The 21552-nt window shown below is 59.2% G+C and overlaps 1 protein-coding gene across 15 annotated transcripts in view; it reads right to left on the bottom strand.

The window, feature by feature from the left end:
- The window catches only part of CAMK2B (calcium/calmodulin dependent protein kinase II beta), a 147063-nt gene that overhangs the window by 60375 nt on the left and 65136 nt on the right, over nt 1-21552 (bottom strand). For 9 of the 15 annotated variants that reach the window (XM_039522161.1, XM_039522162.1, XM_039522164.1 and 6 more), the window contains exons 4-6: nt 19665-19719; nt 15189-15254; nt 831-903 (exon numbers count right to left, since the gene is read on the bottom strand). In XM_039522161.1, the coding sequence (XP_039378095.1) occupies nt 831-903; nt 15189-15254; nt 19665-19719 (194 nt within the window). Of the gene's footprint in view, nt 1-830; nt 904-11203; nt 11277-15188; nt 15255-19664; nt 19720-21552 lie in introns of those variants that run through there. The other 6 variants (XM_039522163.1, XM_039522165.1, XM_039522174.1 and 3 more) reach the window with 2 other exon arrangements.

The following is a 21552-nucleotide window of genomic DNA, read 5'->3' as shown; positions in this document are numbered from 1 at the left end:
TGCAGACAGCTGGTGAGAGCCTTCCTCGGCAGGAGTCCCGCCCGCCCGCAGGTGCCGCCTGGGGGCGGGGAGAGATGTTGGACGAAGCAAAGGGGAGGGCAAAAAGAGAGGAAAAGGCCACTGGGGAACTGATCTCATCATCCATTAGCTTCCTGGACCCCCAGCCCCAGGCATACGCTGATGCTAGGCAGCGGCCACAGGAATCAGCTCAGATTAGCCAGGCCTTGCTGCGCAGAACCAATCCTTCCTAGTAACAGGGGCTGGGTGCCTGTCCGATACCAAGGGGCAGCGCGAGCCGTGGGGGCACCCAGCGGGTGAGCCACTGCACTGATCTAAGCAGGGGTTGGGTGCCGGGAGAGGGGTAAAGAGCCTGATCTTGGCCTGCTGCCCGCTGCAGCTCCAGGAGGTGGCTGAGAGGCCAGCTGTATCCCGCCGTTAAAGGGCCGGCCCCCTTGCCGCGCCATCCCCTCAGCATAGTATCTTCTCTCCCAGGAATTCTCCACTTGTCCTACGTGGGCGGCAGCTAGAAAGGAGCAGCTCCCGCTTTCGCCTCTGGGTGGTGACAAACCCCAACCCCTGCCCAGCCTCCCCAATTGCCTGGAGGTGCCAACAGGGTGCTCTGTCCCCCGCTACTGGGCAGGGTCTGTCCGGCGCGTCCCCATGGCTGAGCCGAGCCGATCTCTGATTGGGCCCCCTGTGCCGGCCTCTTTCCCACAGGCCCCTGCAGCGGCATGGGGCTTGAACCACTCTAGTTCTCGCTCAGAAACATGCACAAGGTACAAAGACGGACGGACGGACAGACGGACAGAGCAGCGGGGTAGAAAACTCACCTTGAGGTCTCTGTGGACGACCCCCATTTGGTGGCAATGGAGAACAGCCTCCAGGATCTGCTGGATGCAATGACTGCATGCAAACACCAGGGGGCGTGTTAGTTCATGGTGAGTGGTAACAACCACGCAGGCTGGTGTGGGGCAGGAGGTGAGAGGGGGGATGATGGGGGAGGGGGGACGGGAGGAGAAGAGGAAGAGGAGGAGGAAGAGGAGAATGGAGATAATGGAGTCGGACTCCCTCTCAATCTCAGTCTCTAATTGCAAAGGAGCTGCCCCAAATTACGGACCCGGAGGCGGGGGTGGGGAGGGGAAAGAAATGCCCAGTGATGGAGGAGCAGCCCTGGGCCAGGGAAAGGGGCCCAGGAGGGAAAACACAAAGGGCACCGGAGCATTAGGGTCAGGCGGTGATGGAGGGGGTCCACCATCCGCCTGCCTCCGGCATTGCCCTTCCCCCTGCTCTGGGCTCGCAGGGAGGACCTGCAGGCAGGGGATGTGAGGTGTCATCCCGGGAATGTCATCCCACCTGCCCCCCAAAATCCTGCTATCTCAGTCCCTTCAGCCCCATTCCATCAGGGAGGAAGCAGTACCAGGCGTGGCACAGGGCCACTCACTGGAGACCCAAACCACCGTGCCCGGACAGCAGCAGGGATACAGCTGGCACCTCTGTGCCCTGGCCTGGCTGTCTATACCTCCTGCCCCCGCTGCCTGGCCCAGACACACCTTGGTAGCTACAGCAGAACCAAGACCTTGGGCCTGTTGGATTTCTGCCCACCCACTTCCCCTGCTCCTCTCCTACCCCAGCTGGGCTGAGCCCGCCAGCCACCAGGCCTGTCCAAACCACCCAACGCACAGAGGGTCACTGATCTGATCGGCCTGGATCACGACTGGGGCTCTGCAAGGGACCAGCCCAAGCCAAATAACCAGCGATCATCACCTGCTGCCCCCCGCCCAGCCTCAGCTCCCAAGTCTCCTCCTGATTCCGGCGTGGATCCACTCCCTGCCCAGCGCAGAGATGGGAGCGTTCAGCTCCGGGCCGAGCATTGCCCTGACGTGTAGTATTCCCATGAGCGACTGAGGAGAGCTCAGGCCATAGCCCTCACGCTGGCAGACACTGGGGCAAGGAGATTTTAATACACGGCCTGTGCCTCGCAGTCCCTTAGGAGCTGGGGCTCAGCTCACGGCTACGGGGACAGCAGGAAGGGAGCGTAGAAGCACATTTTGTATAGGCCCTACAGAAATGCCGGGAATGACTTGTCTTCAGCCCCAGGGAGCCACGTTTTCATAGGACCTCCCTCTGTCCCACCCAGGAGAGCATCCTGCATTGGAACCATTTGGTCCTTAACCTTCTCAGAAGGTGCCCCCTTCCAGCCAGGTACCATCCCCTGAGCACCTCACACCTAGGGGTGATTCAGACACTCACACACTCTTGTGCTGCAGAGCAGGGCTGTCCCTATTGTGCTGAGGGGAAACCGAGGCACGGGGTGACTTTGCCCAAGCTCAAAGAGGAAGGGCGTGAAGGAGACAGGAATTGAACCTGGGTCTCCTGCGAGCCAGTCCAGCAGCCAAGCCGCCTTCATCCCCAGGAGGCTGAGGCTAGAGCGACCTTGAGGCCTTTCCTCATGCTAGAGCACCTTTGTGGGGAGCTCTCAGAGCCCCCAGGAAATCTGCACAGGGCCCTGCAAACCTCCCCCCCAACACCGTCTCTGATCTGTGGCCCCCTAGCCTGCCCCATGAGAACCACCTCACCCTGGGTGAGGGCCCCACTCGCCAACCCTTTTCGTAACAGCCACGCCAAGCCTCGCCCTTCAGCATCCGATCCCACCGTCCGGGTGCACCGCAGGAGCCAACAGTGATGTTGCCACCACGCTACCCCAGAGCAGACACTGTCCTTTCGAGCTTGAGATTTTGGGGCACTGGTATCTTTTTGCATTCGCCTTCCAGCCCAGAGCGGGCACTCATGTCTGGCCCATAAGCTATCCTAGAGCTCTGCTGACCGCCTTGGTTTCCAGTTCTCTTCCAGGACCGATTTCCAATGATCTTTGAAGTGCTGGTTACCATGGGTTCCTGTTCTTGGAGAAAAGGCTCTTCTCCCATGGCATTGGAAAGAGGAGTCCCTCCCTGGGAACATCTGGGTGCAGGAGAATCTCATCCAGGGGTCCTCGTCTCTGTGCTTTGCCAACTGGAGCCCATTGGACTTCTGACCGCAGAGCAGACCTGTTCTGTCTTCTCAGGCGTCTGCTTGCAGGGGAGTGTGGATGGTGGGAAATAGGTTGAGGGCTAGAGGGGATTGAACAATCACCCTGCCCTCACACAGCCTCCTCTTCCAAGCCAAGAGTGTCCTTCTGCAAGGGGAAAGACGCAGAGTATACTGAGTGCAAACATTGAACATTGATGGAATGGACCCATCATCCACAGGGCTCAGTCAGGGCCTTGAACTGAGTCACAAACTCAAAGGCCCCCAGACCTGAGGCGACTGACTTGGAGGGAAAGAATGAAAAATGTCCTGACTGGTTAAGAGATGACCCAGGGGATGGGGTGCCATTTACAACCACAAAAGGATGCACATAGCAAGGAGGGGGAGGAACTGTCCAGGGATAGCCAGGGGCTTGAATTAGGTGTATGGGGATGAGCTTTGGCTGAAAATCAGGAAATGCTTCCTGGAATGGAAGGCCTTCCCTGAGAAGGGTTGGGAGTCCCCTCACTTGGGACATCTTAAGACCAGGCTGGACAAAGCCTAGGAGAATCAATTGTAGGAACACATATTTTATATATATTATATATATATATAAACAAATGGAAAAAAGGGGAAGTTGACAGTAATAAATATTAATTAGAAGTTAGGAATTGTAGAAAATTGATAAGGGAAGCCAAGGGACACAAGGAGAAATCTATGACCAGCAGAGTTAAGGACAATAAGAAGGAGGTTTTTAAAAATATATTAGGAACAAAAAGAATCCTGACAATGGAATTGGTCCATTGCTTGATGGAAATGATAGAATTATCACTAACAATGCAGAAAAGCAGAAGTGTTCAATAAATATTTATGTTCTGTATTTGGAGGAAAAAATAGATGATGTAGTCTCATCATATAGTGATGATAATAACAACAGGCTTTCCATTCCACTGGTATCTCAGGAAGACATTAAACAGCAGCTACTGAAGTTGGACATTTTTAAATCAGCAAATTCAGAAAACGTGCATCCAAGAGTTTTAAAAGAGCTGGCTGAGGAGCTTGCTGGCCCATTAATGTTCATTTTCAATAGGTTTTGGAACACTGGGAAAATTCCAGAAGACTAGAAAAAAAGCTTAATGTTGTGCCAATTTTTAACAATGGTGAATGGGACAAACTAGGCAATTATAGGCCTGTCAGCCTGACATTGATCCTGGGCAAGGTAATGGAGTGACTGATACAGGACTCAATTCATAAAGAATTAAAGGAGTATAATGTAATTAATGCAAATCGACACAGGTTTATGGAAAAATATCTTGTCAAACTAACTTGGTATCTTTTTTTGATGAGGGTAATAACATTGATGTACTATACTTGGATACTGTAAGGCGACTGACCTGGTACTGCATGACATTTTGATTACAAAACTAGAAGTCTAAAATTAACATGGTACACATGAAATGGATTCAAAACTGGCCATCTGATAAGTCACAAAATGTAATTGTAAGCGGACAATTGTCATCAAGCGGGTGTGTTTCTAGCGCAGTCCTTCAGGGACTATTTTACATTTTTTACTCAATGATGTAGAAAAAACCAAAACCATCACTGATAAAGTTTGCAGATGATATAAAATTTGGAGGAGTGGTAAATAATGAAGAGGACAAGTCACCGACACAGAGGGATCAGGATTGCTTGGTAAACTGGGTGCAAGGAAACAGTGTGAGTAAATGTACACAGGTAGGAACAAAGAATACTGTATAGGCCATACGGGATGGGGGACTCTATCCTGGGAAGCAGCGACTCTGAAAAAGATTTGGGGGCGCGGTGGATAATCAGCAGAACGTTAGCGCCCCATGTGATGCTGTGGCCAAAACAGCTAATGTGATCCTGGGAAGCATAAACAAGGGGAATCTCAAGTAGGAGCAGAGACAAGGGGCGACTATTTCATCTCTGTGTTCGGCGCTGGTGCGACCGCTGCTGGGATCCGGTGCCCAGTTCTGGTGCTCACAATTCAAGGAGGATGTGGATAAATTGGAAAGGGAGCAGAGAAGAGCCATGAGAATGATTAAAGGATTAGAAAACCTGCCTGATAGTGAGAGACACAAGGAGCTCCATCTGTTTTGCTCAACAGAGAGACAGTTAAGAGGTGACTTGATTACAGTCTGTTAGTACCTACGTGGGGAACCAATATTTGATAACAGGCTCTTCAGTCTAGCAGAGGAAGGTCTAACATGATCCAATGGCTGGAAGTTGAAGCTCGACAAATTCAGACTGGAAATAAGGCACACATTTTTAACAGTCAGAGTAATTAACTGTTGGGCCAACTTCCCATGAGTTGTGGTGGATTCTCCATCACTGACAATTTTAAAACCAAGGCTGGCTGTTTCTTTAAAAGATCTGCTCTAGGAATTATTATGGGGGAAGTTCCAGGGACCGTGTCGTACAGCAGCTCAGACCAGATGATCATAGAAGATTAGGGTTGGAAGAGCCCTCAGGAGGTATCTAGTCCAACCCCCTGCTCAAAGCAGGACCAACACCAACTAAATCATCCCAGCCAGGGCTTTGTCAAGCCTGACCTTAAAAACCTCTAAGGATGGAGATTCCACCACCTCCCTAGGGAACACATTCCAGTGCTTCACCACCCTCCTAGTGAAATAGCTTTTCCTAATATCCAACCTACATCTCCCCCACTGCAACTTGAGACCATTACTCCTTGTTCGGTCATCTGCCACCACTGAGAACAGCCAAGCTCCATCCTCTTTGGAACCCCCCTTCAGGTAGTTGAAGGCTGCTATCAAATCCCCCCTCACTCTTCTCTTCTGCAGACTAAATAAGCCCAGTTCCCTCAGCCTCTCCTCGTAAGTCATGTGCCCCAGCCTCCTGATCATTTTCGTTGCTCTCCGCTGGACTCTCTCCAATTTGTCCACATCTCTTCTGTAGTGAGGGGCCCAAAAATGGACGCAATACTCCAGATGTGGCCTCACCAATGCCGAATAGAGGGGAATAATCACTTCCCTCGATCTGTTGGCAATGCTCCTACTAATGCAGCCCAATATGCCGTTAGCCTTCTTGGCAACAAGGGCACACTGCTCGCTCATATCCAGCTTCTCATCCACTGTAATCCCCAAGTCCTTTTCTGCAGAACTGGATGCCTAGCCATTCGGTCCCTAGTCTGTAGCAGTGCATGGGATTCTTCCGTCCAAAGTGCAAGACTCTGCACTTGTCCTTGTTGAACCCCATCAGATTTATTTAGGCCCAATCCTGCAATCTGTCTAGTTACTCTGGACCCTATCCCTACCCTCCAGCGTATCTACCTCTCCCCACAGCGTAGCATCATCCGCAATGTTCACAGGGTGATGAACTAGGAACGTTGTTAATGTTTTCTCTGAATACTGTGTTGGTGCCTCAGTGTCCCCTATGCAGTTCTTAAGTATCTAGGTGGTGGAATAAGGGTGTGTGATTGCTGCAAAGGGCCAGTGCATATAAATGCCTGATACTGTCTCCTAGCAACTGATGGCCTGGGCCCCTTCTCTGCAAAGGTGCCAACTAAAGGTGTTGGAGACAAAGAGGTCAGGTGACCTCCTGGCCCGGGAAAGGAACTGAGCAGAGGAGGAGGAGTTTTCAGTCTGAAGTTGGCTGGAGACAAGGAGTGAGGGCAGACGTGGGGGTCTGCCTTGCTGGGCCCCAGAATGGACCCAGCTGAGGGGTCCCGTTCTCTGTACCTACAAGCTCTGTTTTAGACCGCGTTCCTGTCATCGAATAAACCTGTGTGTTACTGGCTGGCTGAGAGTCACGTCTGACTGCGAAGTGGGGGTGCAGGACCCTGTGGCTTCCCCAGGACCCCGCTGGGGCGGGCTCGCTGTGGGAAGCGCACGGAGGGGCAGAGGATGCTGAATGCTCCAAGGAGAGACCCAGGAGGTGAAGCCGTGTGAGCTTCTTGCCCTGAAAAAGTCTGCTCCAAGGGAGAGGAGGCTCCCCAAAGTCCTGACTGGCTTTGTGGGGAGCAGTTCCAGAGCATCGCCCAGGGACTCCGTGACACACAGTGGTTCCTTGTGGCCTTGGAATCTATGTATCTGCATGAAACCAGCTCCGCCCTGGACAAGGGGCGACTAGATAAGCTTGCATCCTCGCTCAACTGTTCTGCTTCTAGGAGGGCATTTCCTCAAAGCAGCATGTGGGGGAAATCTGACACGCTGGCAGAGATACCCTTCACCTCCTCCCTTGGAGACGGCATCAGAGACACAGGGCCCAGTTTGCGACGTGTCAGCCCCCGTGCTTAGAATGGATGAAGGGTCCCAGCTGTGTGACCCCTCTGCATTCAAAATGAGTGGGGGAGAGTGGGTTTCCTCCTAGGCTGCCCTCAGCTTTCAGCTGTATGGTGGAATGGTGGAAAACACACAGTGAGTTCAGGGAGATCTGCCATGCCCGGCTCTGGGAATTCAGGGGTCCAGAGGGAGCTGCAACCATCGCTCCGCTAGCCCCGGCTCCTTCCCATGTGCCTGGTCGGAGAGTGGAGCTTAGAGCAGTCTCACATTGCAGCTGGTGACACTTGCTGGTGTTTACTGGGTGCTCCCTTCCACAGGGAGGGCCCCACTCTCTGGAGGGCAAATTGAGCGTCTCTGGCACTGTCCTTGCCCTTCTGGGGGTCACGGTTTGCCCATCGGCCCCGTTGCATGCTGGGCTGAGTGCATGGCCGGGCTCTGCCCGGCTTCTGTCGCTGCATGGCCGGTCGGCTTTCCCGGGGCAGGCAATCACACTGCTGCAGAGGGCTCTGGCCCAGCTCATTAGTATTTTGAAGGTTTCCTGGTGCAGCTGCTCCGGTTGCCAGGCTCTCCACTTGGTTGCTAAGTTATTCTAGCTGCTCGGAGCGGATTGGCTAGCTGGACAGGTGCCTGCTCTGGGACTAGATTTCCTCCCCTTGATTTTTCCTTTTGGAGAGCGAATTTGCTGTGGAAGGAAGGGGCAAGGGAAGATGCAGGGGGTCAGGCACTTGGGTCTCAGCAGGGAAGGGGCAGGACCCCGGGCACTTGGAGCTCAGGAAAGGGGCAGAACCCCATAGCCTCAGCATGGAGCGGGCATGTGCCCCAGGGAGGAGAAGGCAGGTCCTGTGCTTGCTGGTTCTGCAGGAAAGTAGCGTTAAATGGTCCGATCTTGCGTGCTTGCCTGTTTACATGGACAGGCTGTCCTTCTCCCCTGGAGGGGGGCGGGAGTTCGGAGGGGCAGACACTGCAGGGCCCTGGGTCTTCCCTCTGCTAGGATTCAGATCACTGAGCTGGTAAGTGAGTTGGTGCAGAAGACAAGAAGACAGCAGACACTATGAGTCCCACGCACTGGCTCGGTGCTTTGTGCTGCCCTCCTTATGCTCACTGTGGACTGCAACAGGCCATTCACACGGCTGAGCTCCCCGTGCCTCCCACCCGGGCCCACTCGCATGGCCGGGATCCCCGCGCCTCCCACCCGGGCCCACTCGCTCGGCAGGGATCCCCGCGCCTCCCACCCGGGCCCCTGCACCTCCCACCCAGGCCCACTCGCACAGCCGGGATCCCTGCGCCCTGCACCCGGGCCCACTCGCATGGCCAGGATCCCCGCGCCCCCTGCCCGGGCCCATTCGCACGGCGGTTTTCGACCGAAACGCCCGGTTGAAAAGGGACCCTACTGGCAAGTCCAGTCGGCAGCACAGTGAGGCTAAGGCAGGCTCCCTGCTTGCCTTGGATCTGCGCAGCTCCCTGGAAGCGACCGGCATGTCCAGCCCCTAGTTACAGGGGCGATCAGGGAAGCTCTGGATGCTACCCCAGCCCTCAGCACCGGCTCTGCAGCTCCTATTGGCCAGGAACCGTGGCCAATGGGAGCTGCAGGGGCAGTACCTGCGGGCGTGGGCAGCGTGCGGAGCCATCTGGCCCCTCCCCCTAGAGGCCAAACATCCATCCGCTTCTGGGAGCAGCACAGAAGAGCCAGGGCAGGCCTTAGCCACGCTGCGCCACCAACTGGGAGCCACCTAAGGTAAGCGCTGCCCAGCCAGAGCCTGCACCCCGAACTCCCTGCCCCAGGTCGGAACCCCCTCGCGCACCCTAACTCCCTCACAGAGCCCACAACCCCAACCCCCTACCCCAGCCCTGAGCCGCCTCCCAGAGCCCGCACCCCTCGGCCCCAGCACGGAGCCCCTTCCTGCACCCTAAACCCCTCATCCCAGAGCCCACACCCCCAGCCGGAGCCTGCACCCCCTCCCACACCTCAACCCCCTGCCCTAGCCCTAGTCCTGAGCCCGCTCCCGCACTCCAAACTCCTTGGCTCCAGCCCAGAGCCCCCTCTTGCACCCCAAACCCTTCATCCCCAGCCCCACCTCAGAGCGCAGACCCTCGGCAGGAGCCCTCCCCACCTCCTGCACCCCACCCCCTGCCCCAGCCCAGTGAAAGTGAGTGTGGGGGAGAGCGAGCAACCGAGGGAGGGGGCCTGGAGTGAGTGTAGGGTGGGGCCTCAGAGAAGGGGCGGGGCAAGGGTGTTCGCTTTTGTGCAATTAGAAAATTTGCAACCCTACCTGGGCCCATTTGCACAGCCGGGATCTCTGCGCCTTCCACCCGGGCCCACTCGCATGGCTGGGATCCCTCAGCCCGTCTCTCCCATGGGCAGCACAGCTGCTGCCGTGGGGTTTTTACCCCAGGGAGAGGTTGGGACTTTACTGCCAGAAATGTCTGCATTGGAGGGGACACCCAGCTGTCTCCCCTGGAATGTTAGAGCCACATGATCAGGATTGAGCCAATGGGTGCCTGTCCCTGAGGATAGGGTCTCTAATGGCCCCGGGCTGCCCACCTGCCCCATGCACAGAGTCCCAGCGTGGGAACCTCCGCCAATCCTTCTCCAGCAAGCAAGCCGTCAAGGTACGGCCCGGCATGGGCCACCCTTCCCTATGCAGGGAGAGGGCACCGCTGCCTGGGGCTGCCCCCTCTGGAGCCCCACGGGGGATCCCCTGGCGCTGTGTTGACATAACCCACTGGTCCAGGGGCGCTATAGAGATCCTGCCCCTGGGCCTGCTCTGGAACTGCCCCAGTAAGGGCGCCCTGGGTCTTCGGCCCACACAGTAGCAGCTCCTGCACGCAGCACTGGAGGTCGGTAGTTCAAGCCCTGCTGCGTCAGGCCAGTGGGCAGCCAGTATATGAGCAGGCATCTGCGTCCTGGCAGCAAAAGGCCTCGCTCAGGCCTCCTTGTTCCCCAGCTCAGAAGGGGACAGCCTAGCCCGGCACTAGGGGGCTCTTCCAAACCGCAGCACAGGGACCAAGGAGGCCACCCAGGACAGAAGGGAAGAGGGGCTGGAGCCTGGGGCTGAGCAATGAGAGATGAGATCACTGCCCAGCTCAGAGAGGAAGGGGCCAGCTCTCGGCCCATGGGCCGGGGAAGGTGCCTGTAAAATCCCCTGCAGCCTGGGGACTTTGGAGAGGGCACTTTGGCATAAGCCAGCAACGTGGGCAGATCCAGGCAGAGCATCTTGGTGGGTGAGGAGTGGCCTTAGGCCCAGCTTGTGCACCCAACAACACCAACAAGCCACAGGTTCAAGCTCTCCTCTGGTCACTCGGGGAGTCCCTGGCCTGGGGAGGCCACGGTGAGCAGGAGCCTGGAGGGAAGAATGTGTCCCCTTGGCCACGACGGGGTGTGGCGAGCTCTGGCCTGGGAGACAAGCCGCTAGGTGCTCGGGTCCGGGAGACAGAACTGGCAGCCATGCGGGGGCGGGGTGAGGGGTGGCAAACAAGACAAGAGACGCGAAAGAGGCGGGGGGGGTGGGGGGAGGAGAGAGAGAGAAAAAGAGAGGGAGGGGGCAGGGGAGGGGGAGGGATGAGACAGTGAAATGCGAATTGAACCAAGCCGCCCGGTTGAGATTTCAAATTATTGTCAGGGGTGGGGAGGGGGGATGGTGTCTGGTCCCACGTGTGCTGGAGTCGGGGCAGGACGTCTGCATCCGGGCGCTGCCTCCTGTCCAGGGCCTCAGACCTGCCTGCCCTGCCCAGCCGCAGCGCGGTGCCCAGGAAGGACTCGGCCGGGCATGCTGAGAATCGAACTAAAAAAACGCCCCCAGCCCTGGATATCGTCTCCCTCCCCACCCCCCAAAAATCAAAAGCAGCTAGCGGGGAGGGGATGGGGAGGGCGTGTGAGCGCTGGGCGGTGCCAGCACCCCAAGCCCGACGCCAGGAGAGGGCGAAAGGCATATACTGACCTTCAAGTCCCTGTGCACAATGGCATAGTGGTGCATGTAAGTTACGCTTTCTAATAGCTGATGGATACAGTGACTGCAAAACAAAACGGGGAGGAAGGGAGAGAGAAAGTGGGTCAGGGAGGGGCGGGAGAGGGGGACGGGGAGAGCGGCGAAGGGGGCAGACATGGGAGACGGGCAGGGCAGGGTCCCGATGAGGAGAGGGGGGGGATAGGAAGGGTGTGAGAGAGACGATCAAATGTACAGAAGGAAACCAAAATAATGCATGAAAGGGAACGAATTCCAGAGGCAGGATAAGCAGGTAGAGGGAAGGGGCGGGGGTCCAGAGGGACAGATGGACAGACAAAGAGGGAGGGTGGGACAGGGTGGAGATGGGGGACGAGAGAAGGAGAGAGAGAAACAATGTTGTGAAAGCTCTGAGACCACAGGGGGTTATCACAAGGTGGGCAGCGATGGCTGTTAATGGCACCAGGAACTGCAGGCTGCCAGGGCCGGAGGGAGGGGGCAGTTGGGACCCAAGGTGCGGAGGGCAGAGCGGGTGAGCAGAGCCCCCGGCGGCAGGGCCGAGTCTGGCTCAGCAGCCGCAGAACGAGCGCGGAGCAGGGAAAGGGCTGCAGGAGCTGTGGGAGGAGGGTCACCGTCTTGGGGCTCTGGGAACTGATGACCTGGCAGGGTGACCCCACTATCTAGTCAGGGCTCAGGTGGGCTGGGGCTGTGCACCCTCCCCCGCAAATAGCAGCTCTCCATGCCCCTCAAGCCTGACCTACAGCCTGGTCTGCTAGAATGGCCCTGAGCACCCCCAACATCTCTACCAATGCCTTTTGATCCTGACCCACCGCGGCCCCGCTGTCCCAGCCCCAGCTCCCCATCACAGCTCTGCTGGAGCCCCTCACTCCAACCCGCAGCCCCTGCTAGCCCAGCCCTCGGCTCCCCCCAGCTCCGCCGGTGCCCCTCACTCTGACCCACAGCCCCTGCTAGCCCAGCCCTCGGCTCCCCCAGCTCTGCCGGTGCCCCTCACTCTGACCCACAGCCCCTGCTAGCCCAGCCCTCGGCTCCCCACAGCTCTGCCGGTGCCCCTCAGTCCCAACCCGCAGCACCTGCTATCCCAGCCCTCGGCTCCCCCCAGTTCTGCCGGTGCTAAGTAAGGGGAAAGGAATCCCAGCTCCACAAGTCCTGCGTGGGGCCCTAGCACTTAGGCCCAGCTCCTGCCCCCACCCCCAACCAACAACAACGAGCCTCAGGTTCAAGCTCTCCTCACTGACCCACAGCCCTGTGCTCCCCACCTCCACCAGCGCCCCTCAACCCCCACCCACAGCCCCGACTGCTATTCCTAACTGGTACCACACCACTCTGCTCATGCACCTCAGTCTGGCCCAGTGGCTCTCCCGACTATTCCAGTCTGGGCAGCCTGGCTTCAGCTCGGCCCGTGCCACTCCATTCCAGTCCTGGGCCTCTGAGGAGCGGACACTGCCCATAGCGCCCCATCGGGCTGGTTTGATACGGACCAAGAGCATCCCGGTCTGTTCCACGGGGCTGCGCCCATGGTCAGGGCAGAGGAGGGGAGCCCTCTGCATGTGTGGGGGTGGAATCTGGGGGTGCTCTCTGGATCGCAGCCACGGGAAGCCACCGCTCCACAGAGCCATGCCACGGAAAGGGGAAGGCCCCAGCTGTGGACCCACCGGGAGAGAGAGTCCCATGGCTCCATCCCAGCCTGGCCTCACCGCACCTCAGGGGAGCACCAGGAGTGGGTGGAGGCCACTGGGACGTCCTGCCTGGATTCTGCCTCCCTTTGCCGCAGCCTGATGCTCGGAGCAGGCCCCCACCCACAGGGGTTTGGGTGGGTGCCCAGAGGGCCAGAATACAGTCTGAGAGGCCGCCCCCCCCCGAGGCAGGGGGAGGCCACAGGAGCGCAGGGCAAGGCCTCACACGGGGTTGGAAGCTCTCTAGTGAAGAGGGGGCGATGGGCGGGGGAGTGAATCTGCAGAAATGGCCTCTCGGGGGGAGCTCCCCCCTGCCCTGCCGGGTCACAAATCAACCCCGAGCCTCCTCCCCTGCCACCTGCCAAGCAAGCTGGGCTACAAGGCTAGGGCAGGCCCCTGGGACGCTGGAGCAACGAGGAGCCTTAATAGAGGCAGCATGGACTAATGGGTAGAACTTGGGAGCTGGAAACCCCTGGGGTTCTCCCCATCCCAGCCCCCGGCTGTCAGCAAACCCAGCAGGGACAGGCCTGAGTAGCTGAATGCAATGGGAGAGATCTAACCCATGGGGCTGCTCCACATGGGCTCCCCTGGCAGGGGGCTCCCACCACAGACAGCCCAGGGATGGGGGAGGTGGGATCTGCATGGAGAGGGAAACTGATTAGCACCTGCCACCAGCCCCCAGCCCATTAGTCCAGCCCTGGGCTCTCCCCACACAGAGTTCTGCCGCGGTCCCTCAATCCTGACCCACAGCCCCTGCTATCCCAGCCCTGGGCTCCCCACACATATAGCTCTGTCACAGCCCCTCAATCCTGATCTGATTCCCGCCCACTATCCTAGGCCACATCCCGCTCCTGGGGAAAGCATCAGACGCCCGGGACGGCAATGAAGCTGCATGAGGAGGGGCCATGAGCCCAGGTCTCCCCAGAAGTGCCTAGATGGGGCAGCGTGTGAGGTCATTACCTAGAGCCCAGCTTGGCCAGGTCCCTACGGCTGGGAACCGTCTGAGCCTGAGAAGCGTGACGGACATCTGACCTCCTCTGGCTCGGAACCAGTGCCTGCCTGGCCCAGGGCCCCCCGGCCTGTTCACAAGGGGGCTGGGGAGATGACAAGCAGCGAACAGTGAGATTCTGGGGACCAGCACGTGGTGGGAGGGGGCCAGCGCGCTCCAGTCGGACGGGACCAGGAACGGGCACGTCACCAGACGAGCCCACGCGTGACCCGTCACCAGGACGCCTGTGCCTTTGGCCCTGCAGGGAACCCACCGCTCAGGCCCCTGTCAGCAATTCCCCCCAAACCCTGTGGCTGCCTTCAGACATGCCCTGTCCCTGCAGTTTGTTCCCAGTCCCCCGTGCTCTCTACCAGGTTGCTGCTCTGTGCCCGCTGCTCCCCGATGGCTGAGACAAGCCCCACTGACTCCAGCTGCTCGTGGGAGGGTCAGTGGCTTCCCAGTTGCCGGGATGCGGACCCAACAGCCAGGCTGGGGCCAGAGGGAGAGATGCTGCACCCTTCCCACTCTGGGACAGACCCCCTACTCTGGTACTGCAGCTCAGTGCTCCCCTGTCCACTCTGAGTGCCCCTACATCCCGGCTGGCCCTGCCCCACAGCTCTGCCAGAGCCTCTCGAACCTCACCAGTAGTTCGGCCGGTCCTGAGCCCTCTTCCCCAGCCAAACCCCTTGGTTCTGATCCAGAACGCCCCCTCCCTCTGCTGCTGTGCCAACGCACCTCCGTCCCGCCCTACAGCAGCCCTGGCCCCCACTGCCTGGCTGGCAACCGTGCCCAGCTGTGTGGTGGCTTCGTGAGTGCTCCCTAAGGGACTAGGCTAAGACCAGACTCATCCCACTGATGACCCGAACCCCCCATGAACAGCTCCCCAGAGGGGAAAGCATGAATGCCCCAGGTCCCACCACCCCTCTGCCTCTCTGGCTGCGCCCCAGAAGCCAGTGGGCCCCAGAGGGAGAGTTGTCGCAACTCTCCTCCTCATCCTCGGGGAGCATGCGGTAGGCACCTGTTTTCATGCCCAGGCCGGCTGAAGGGCCCTGTGAACTGAACCACAACAGGGGGACCCAGCGCTGGATGTGACAGCAGGACACATGGCACAGTGGTGCCAAAGGCATAGGCACTTGGCTATCACCTGGCAATACCTCTGGGGTCCCCCCCGCTCTGCCCAGGTCATGAATGGGTTAATGTTGGCGGGTACAGCTGGCACGGGATCAGGGAACAGAAAGAAGCAGGGGAGGGAAGGGGAGAAGGGCGGAAGGGAAAGGGGGGGTGGGGAGTTGCCACTCACCTGGCATCGGCTTCGCTGTAATATTCCCGGGCCACGATGTCTTCAAAGAGCTCCCCACCAGTGACGCTGAAACACAGAGAGGCAGAGTTCACCCTTCCAGTGCCCAAGCCCCAGTGCCCGGCTCCCACCCAAACCCCTCGCGGGGCACCTGCCAAGCTCGGGCCAGCCCGGCACTGGAGAACCAGAGCAGGCCCCAGCTCCATCCCCAGCTAACAGCCAGGCCCTGGTGTCCATCCCACAGGCATGGGGGAGCTGAACCCCTGGTTCACCTGCATGACCAAGGCAAAGAGCGTAGGCTGCATGGCACATGCGCCAGAGCCCCGGCATCCAGACAGCAGCGATTTGGCGGCTGCCATGTTCCCCCCCCCCCACCCTCCGACACCGACTGGGAAGCCCCTCGGTATGGGTGAGCTGAAGCCCAATGCCTATCCGGGGACACGAGGGGTATCGGGTGCCAAGTGGGGGGCACTTCCTGCCCCTCTGTGCCCCGCACCCTGGCAACGGGCAGGGGAGAGCAGGCAGGGCCTGGGCCTCCTCCCTCGTCCGTCCCACGCAGAAAGCCAGCTGCCAGCCTGTGCTCAGCCCAGCCAGTCAATGACAGTGGACCGAGGTCAGCCCTGCTCCTTCCCTGAGGGACACGGCCATAGGATGTCAGGCAGCAAGGGAATCCTGGGTCACCGAGTCCAGTCCCATTGGCCTGTAGCTCCAGTGACTCTCCCCCTTCCCGGGGGTTTGCCCCCCGAGAGGTGTTTATAGAGAGAATAACCAGCCTGGCCCAGGGGCATGCCAGGTTTGGGGGGCACAGGGTAGGGGCTGGGCAATGGGGTTGGAGACTGATCAAAGCAAACTCCTTGCTGATAAGAGGAGTCAAGTCCCCTCTGGTGATGCCCATGGAGCCCCATGCCACCCCAGTCTCTGCCACGGCTCACGTCCCTCTGGCTGGCTGAGGTCCCGGTGCCAGGACGCCCTCACTTCAAGGGACGCTGGACTCCCCCCATCCCTCTTTGCTCCTCTCTGATCACCAAGCCCTGCTTTTCCTGGCACTCTGATGCTGCCTGGCCATGCCTAGCTGTCTCCACTCTGCCCACGCGGCAGTCGGCAGCCCGCCTCCCCCAGCTCATCGCCAGCCCCAGCATGAGGGAGCTCGACTCCCATGTGGCAGGAAGGGAGACGTCTCCATGTTTCTCCGCCTTCTATCCCCATGTCTCTGCACCACAGAACCGCAGGCATTCATCTGCACCCCACCATCCCCCAGATGAGTCTCCCGCTCCCTCTTGTGGTGTGACTTTCCACTGGCCTCATGCGGACAGGAGCAGGGGCAGGGCAGCTTGCAGGCTGGGTTCCCGGGGAGGCCAGGCACCTGCCAGCCGATGGCGACGCCAGCTGGGCTTGTGGGCACTTTGGTCTGTCTGATAATCAAACTCCCGGGGAAGCCAACGCAAATTCAGCCCACAGCCATGGCAGGCAAGGAGGGGCTGAAAGAACCGATGGTCCTGAATTGAATGGATGGCAAAAATCAACACACGAGTGCGAGCAGAGGGACAGTTCTGGCCTCTCCCAGCAGGGGGCGCTGTGGGGGCAGGGCAGGGTGCTGTCTGTGGGGGGGCTCCCGGCTACTCCAGCTCTGGTCTCTCCCAGGAGGGGGCGCTGTGGGAGGCGGGGCAGGGTGCTGGCTGTGGGGGGAGCTCCCGGCTACTCCAGCCCCAGCCTCTCCCAGCAGGGGGCGCTGTGGGGGGTGGGGCAGGGTGCTGGCTGTGGGGGGAGCTTTCGGTTACTCCAGTTCTGGTCTCTCCCAGGAGGGGGCGCTGTGAGAGGCAGGGCAGGGTGCTGGCTATGGGGGGAGCTCCCGGCTACTCCAGCCCCAGCCTCTCCCAGCAGGGGGCGCTGTGGGGGCAGGGCAGGGTGCTGGCTGTGGGGGGAGCTTCCAGCTACTCCAGTTCTGGCCTCTCCCAGCAGGGGGTGCTGTGGGGGGCGGGGCAGGGTGCTGTCTGTGGGGGGAGTGCCCGGCTACACCAGTTCTGGCCTCTTCCAGCAGGGGGTGCTGTGGGGGAGCAGGGGGTGCTGTGGGGGGCGGGGCAGGGCACTGGCTAGGGGGGTGCTCCTGGCTACCCCAGGCCTGGCCGAGGCTGGAAGGAGGCGCGAACTCTGTTCCTGCTGAGCTGTGACACGGTGCTGATTGGGGACACAGTAACGGTGTGTGGGGTGGTGGGGGAGTGCCAGTCCCCCTCCTCCTCAGCTTAGGGCAAGCCCTCCCATTTCACTGTCCTTCAACCCCTGGCTGGCCGTGGAAGCGAAGAGCTCATGTCCCGGTCCTATGGCATGGGGGGAGCAGGTGAGCGGGGGGAGCTCAGCGCCCGGGGCAAACCCGTGTTTCTTGATTCCCCTCCCGCTGCAGGCTGGGGACACGCCAAGGTCTGTGCAACTCCAGCACAGGGAACCTGGAGCTGCCGTGACTCAGAGGAGAGCTAAATATAACCGAGCTGTCAGAGGCACCGAGCGATGAGCTCACCAGCTGCTATATCTGGAATGAGGCAAGAGGCAGCTGAGCACAGCACACCGGGTCTCCGCCACCCCCCAGATGCACCGTGCCGGCCCGGCACAAAGCACCGGGTCTCCGGGCTCTCCGGAGCCAAGGCACCAGGCCTAATGCCCTCATGCTGGTCGCCTGCCCTGGCCCCACCCCCGGCCTCCTCAGAGAAACCAGGGGCCAGGGCTGCTTTCGATAGCGACTGCTGGGTCCGATCCTGACTGGCACCCGTAGGCACTACTGCAATACAAATAAGCGTGGTCATCGAGCTAGGCTCCACTAGCCCTTCCTGCCTTGGGCACAGAGTGCTGGGGGCCAGTCCTAGGAGCCTTTTCTCACGTGCATCAGACAAGCTACTCAAGGTCCTGCCCGGCCTATCCCCACCCTGCCCACCCTGTGTCATTTATCGGTCCTGCCTCTGGTCTATCAGCACCACCCCCTTGTACATTTCACACACGCATTTCTCTCCAGCTGGGAGACACTCCCCTGAAACAGCCCCAGAGCCACCTCCTTAGCCACCTGCCGATCCTTCCTTAAAACTCATTCGCCGGGAGCTCTACCGAAATCGTGTCACCAGTGTGGGAGACCCCGCCTGCCCGGCTGACCAATACTGTCTCATCGCTAAGGCAAAGGTTCTGTCATGGATATTTTTAGTAAAAGTCACGGGCAGGTCAGGAAAAATTCATGGAAGCCTGCGACCTGTCCCTGATTTTTACTAAAAATATCCATGATAAAATGGGAAGGGACTGGCAGCTGCGGGATGGCTGGGAGATCTGGGGCCCCGACCACCGGTGGGGACTCAGAGCTCCAGGGTCCCCTGCCTCCAGCGGCAAAGGGGAGCTGCAGGGTCCCCCTGTCCCCTCCCCAGCGGTGGGGAGCTGTGGGAATCCCCCTACCACCACCGCAATGGGGAGCTGCGGGGATTCCCCTGCTGCCCGTGGCAGCCTGGGGAGATCCCCCTGCCCTCTCCCCTCCTGCAGCATCGGGAGCTGCCCGGGTCCCCCTGTCCCATGGCTGTGGCCCGGAAGCTACCAGGGTCCCCCGTCCCACAGCGGTGACCCGGAAGCTGCCGGGGTCCCCCACAGAGGCCGGAAGCTGTGGTGTACCTCCCTGCCTGAGATAGCTGGGAGCTGTGGGGTACCCCTGCTGCCCATGGCGGCTGGGATCTTGGGGGCCCACTGCCTCAAGCAACAAGGGTACCTCACAGCTCCCTGCCGCTGCAGAAGGCAGCGGGACCCTGGAGCTCCCAGCTGCCGGGGCTGAAGTCACAAAGGTCTTTGGAAGTCACGGATTCCGTGACTTCCATGACCTCCAAGACAAAATCGTAGCCTTCCTTATCGCTTTCATGTATTCCCCCATCTGCCTGTATCCACCAGCTGTCCCTGGTCTTAGACTTCGATTGGAAGCTCCTAGGGGCAAGGACTGGCTCTCTGCTCTGCATCTAGCACAACACAGAGAGTCAAGCATCTTGCTCCGGACAGACAGCAGTGGGAAGAATGGGGCCCCTGGGCATAGCAGATTCTAAGACCAAGCCTAGCCCGACGGGGTCCTGGTCCAGGAGCAGGAGCTCCAGCAATGTAAATCGGAATGGTAACCTCCCTCCCCAGCCCAGGAGGAGAAGCAGAGAGAAAGACAAATCTCCAAGGGGGGAGAGACGGGATTCTCCTTCCCGCCAAGAGGGGGAAAAGCTCCGAAGCCCCGTCCAGCCTATGCCATAGCCCCCCGCCCCATCTCACCCTCACACCAGTCCCCTCCCTGACAGCTGCTTCAGGGCAGCCGGGCTAGAACTGAATTCAAACTCTTGGAAAAGCACAGCCAGACACGGCTGTCCTGAATTCCCTGTTACAGCAAATGAACTCCGCTATGGCTGGTTCTGAGGGCGAATTAAGAGCCGCGTGCCCCAGAACCCCCCACCCCCCGCCCCCCAGGGCGGCTCTTTAGCTACTTACAGATCAAAGATGAGGTAGTGGAAGCCCTCCTCGGATATGCTGTCGTGGAGACGAACTGCAAAGGAGCACAAGCGTCAGCTGTTGCCTTGCTCTAGGAACAGGTGCCTGGATGGAGCCCTGAGGACTGGCCTCTCACTCGTTTGCAGGACGATGCCTCCCACAAGACGTGTTTCCAGAGGCTCGCAGAGCTGCCAGGACTCCCCTCCGGAATTGGGCACTAGCAGCTGGGCCCAGGAACCCGTGGTGATGCTTGGGCGGTCTGGGCACCAGCACTTGCACTTAAGCCTGCCTGGAAATCTTAGTTCTGGGGCACGGGGTTGGAGGGACAGTCCCAAGCCTGGAGCTCAGCTCAGAGAGTGCTGCCCCCTGCCAGATCCAGGAGTTACCAAGACCCGGGGCCCCAAGGCTGGTCATTCAGTATCAATGGCAGATCTCAGCGCTAGGGCATGTGGTGTGTTATGGTACGTAGAGGACAAAGGATCTATCTGCTAGGGGCAGGCGGCCTAGGTGGATCACCACCCTCGGTAGCAGCTCCAGCCACCCAGCCCAAGAGAAGATGAGCGCTGCCATGGGCCCGAAAGCTTAGCAAATCCAGGCTCTGGTGGAGTGAGGTCCTTCCCCAGCCTCCAGCACCACCACTGATCTTACTTACAGTGGCACTCCAGAGACATTCCCCAGGCAGACGCCCCACCAGAGACCCCGTCTGCTCCCCCCAGAAGTTAAGCAGCAGCCAGTGTCCATCTCAGAGCACAGGGGTCTTCTACACTCTCTGCCCGCGACCCACTCAAGAAGCAAAGCAGCCACCATATTGCACTAGCTGCAGCTTCCTTATGGTTCCACCACACAGCCTTGCCGAGCTCATCTCCGTGGGCAGGGCTGCAGGATGGAGGGGGTGCAGGCAGCCACACTTCCAAAAGATGGGGTGCAGGCTAGTGCCCCATTGCTGGGGTGCTTTGGAGAGGTGGATGCCCATCCCCTTAGGAACTGGACTGAGAACCACAACTAACTACACACAGGAGCAGGGCAAGCTCAGGAAGAGAGGCTGAGTGAGGGATTGGTGCAGCGATGGCAAAAAGGGGGCCAGGGAAAAGGAACAGAACAGACGCAGCTGGCCCCAGAGTACAGACGCCCAGGGAGAGGCTCATTCTAGACAATCCATTTCCATTGGCAACTTGTCGGCTGCTTTGCAAACCACTTTTCCTGACGTTGGAGCCCCAGGCCCTGGATCTGTGCGATTCGGATCCCAGTTAGATTCAGCGTCTAAAAGTCTACGCCCAGAATCAGACTCTCGATGAGACCCGGGGGAGACGGGACCACGAGAAACCAGGGAAAAGAACAAATGGGGGAAGTGTCTGGTTAGAAACACAAGCAGCGCGTGCTAAAGCCAGCACATGCGTCTCAAAGCTAATGCGCTGACACGGTGGACTTGGCAGTGGTGAGAGCCCATAACTGGCACTGCAGGGGCTCCCCAGAACTGGCTGAAGGGGAGCTCAGATACTTGGCGGGGGCAGCTCTGGCTGATCCTCCCTGCAGAGACTGGCGCTTTCCCCGAAATCAGCTTTCCTGATCAGTGACTTCAACGGGGCCACTTTCCCCAGCCCCTTCATGATGCCATCAGACCAGAAGGGGTTCGACAAAGAGCTCGGGACTGTTCCACTGCCAAACAAAAGCAATCCAACTCCTCTGGAAGGAAGGGAAGCGACTCCGGCTTGAGGGAAGATGTTTTGGCTACTTGGAGCCCTTTCTTGTATTTTCAGCTTGTCCAGCCTCAGGGCTAGTTCATGTTAGAATGTGGTTAATTTAAGCTCGGGTGGAGTGGGAATGTTTTTTGCAATAATTACAACACGGCAAAGGTTCTGCTGATGAGTAGAAAGGGTCTCTAGTGAGA

The sequence above is a fragment of the Mauremys reevesii genome, linkage group 2 (genome assembly GCF_016161935.1).
Source record: "Mauremys reevesii isolate NIE-2019 linkage group 2, ASM1616193v1, whole genome shotgun sequence".
Taxonomy (NCBI): domain Eukaryota; kingdom Metazoa; phylum Chordata; order Testudines; family Geoemydidae; genus Mauremys; species Mauremys reevesii.
The sequence above is the reverse complement of the archived record's forward strand: the minus strand, read 5'-3'. Positions and strand labels throughout refer to the sequence as shown.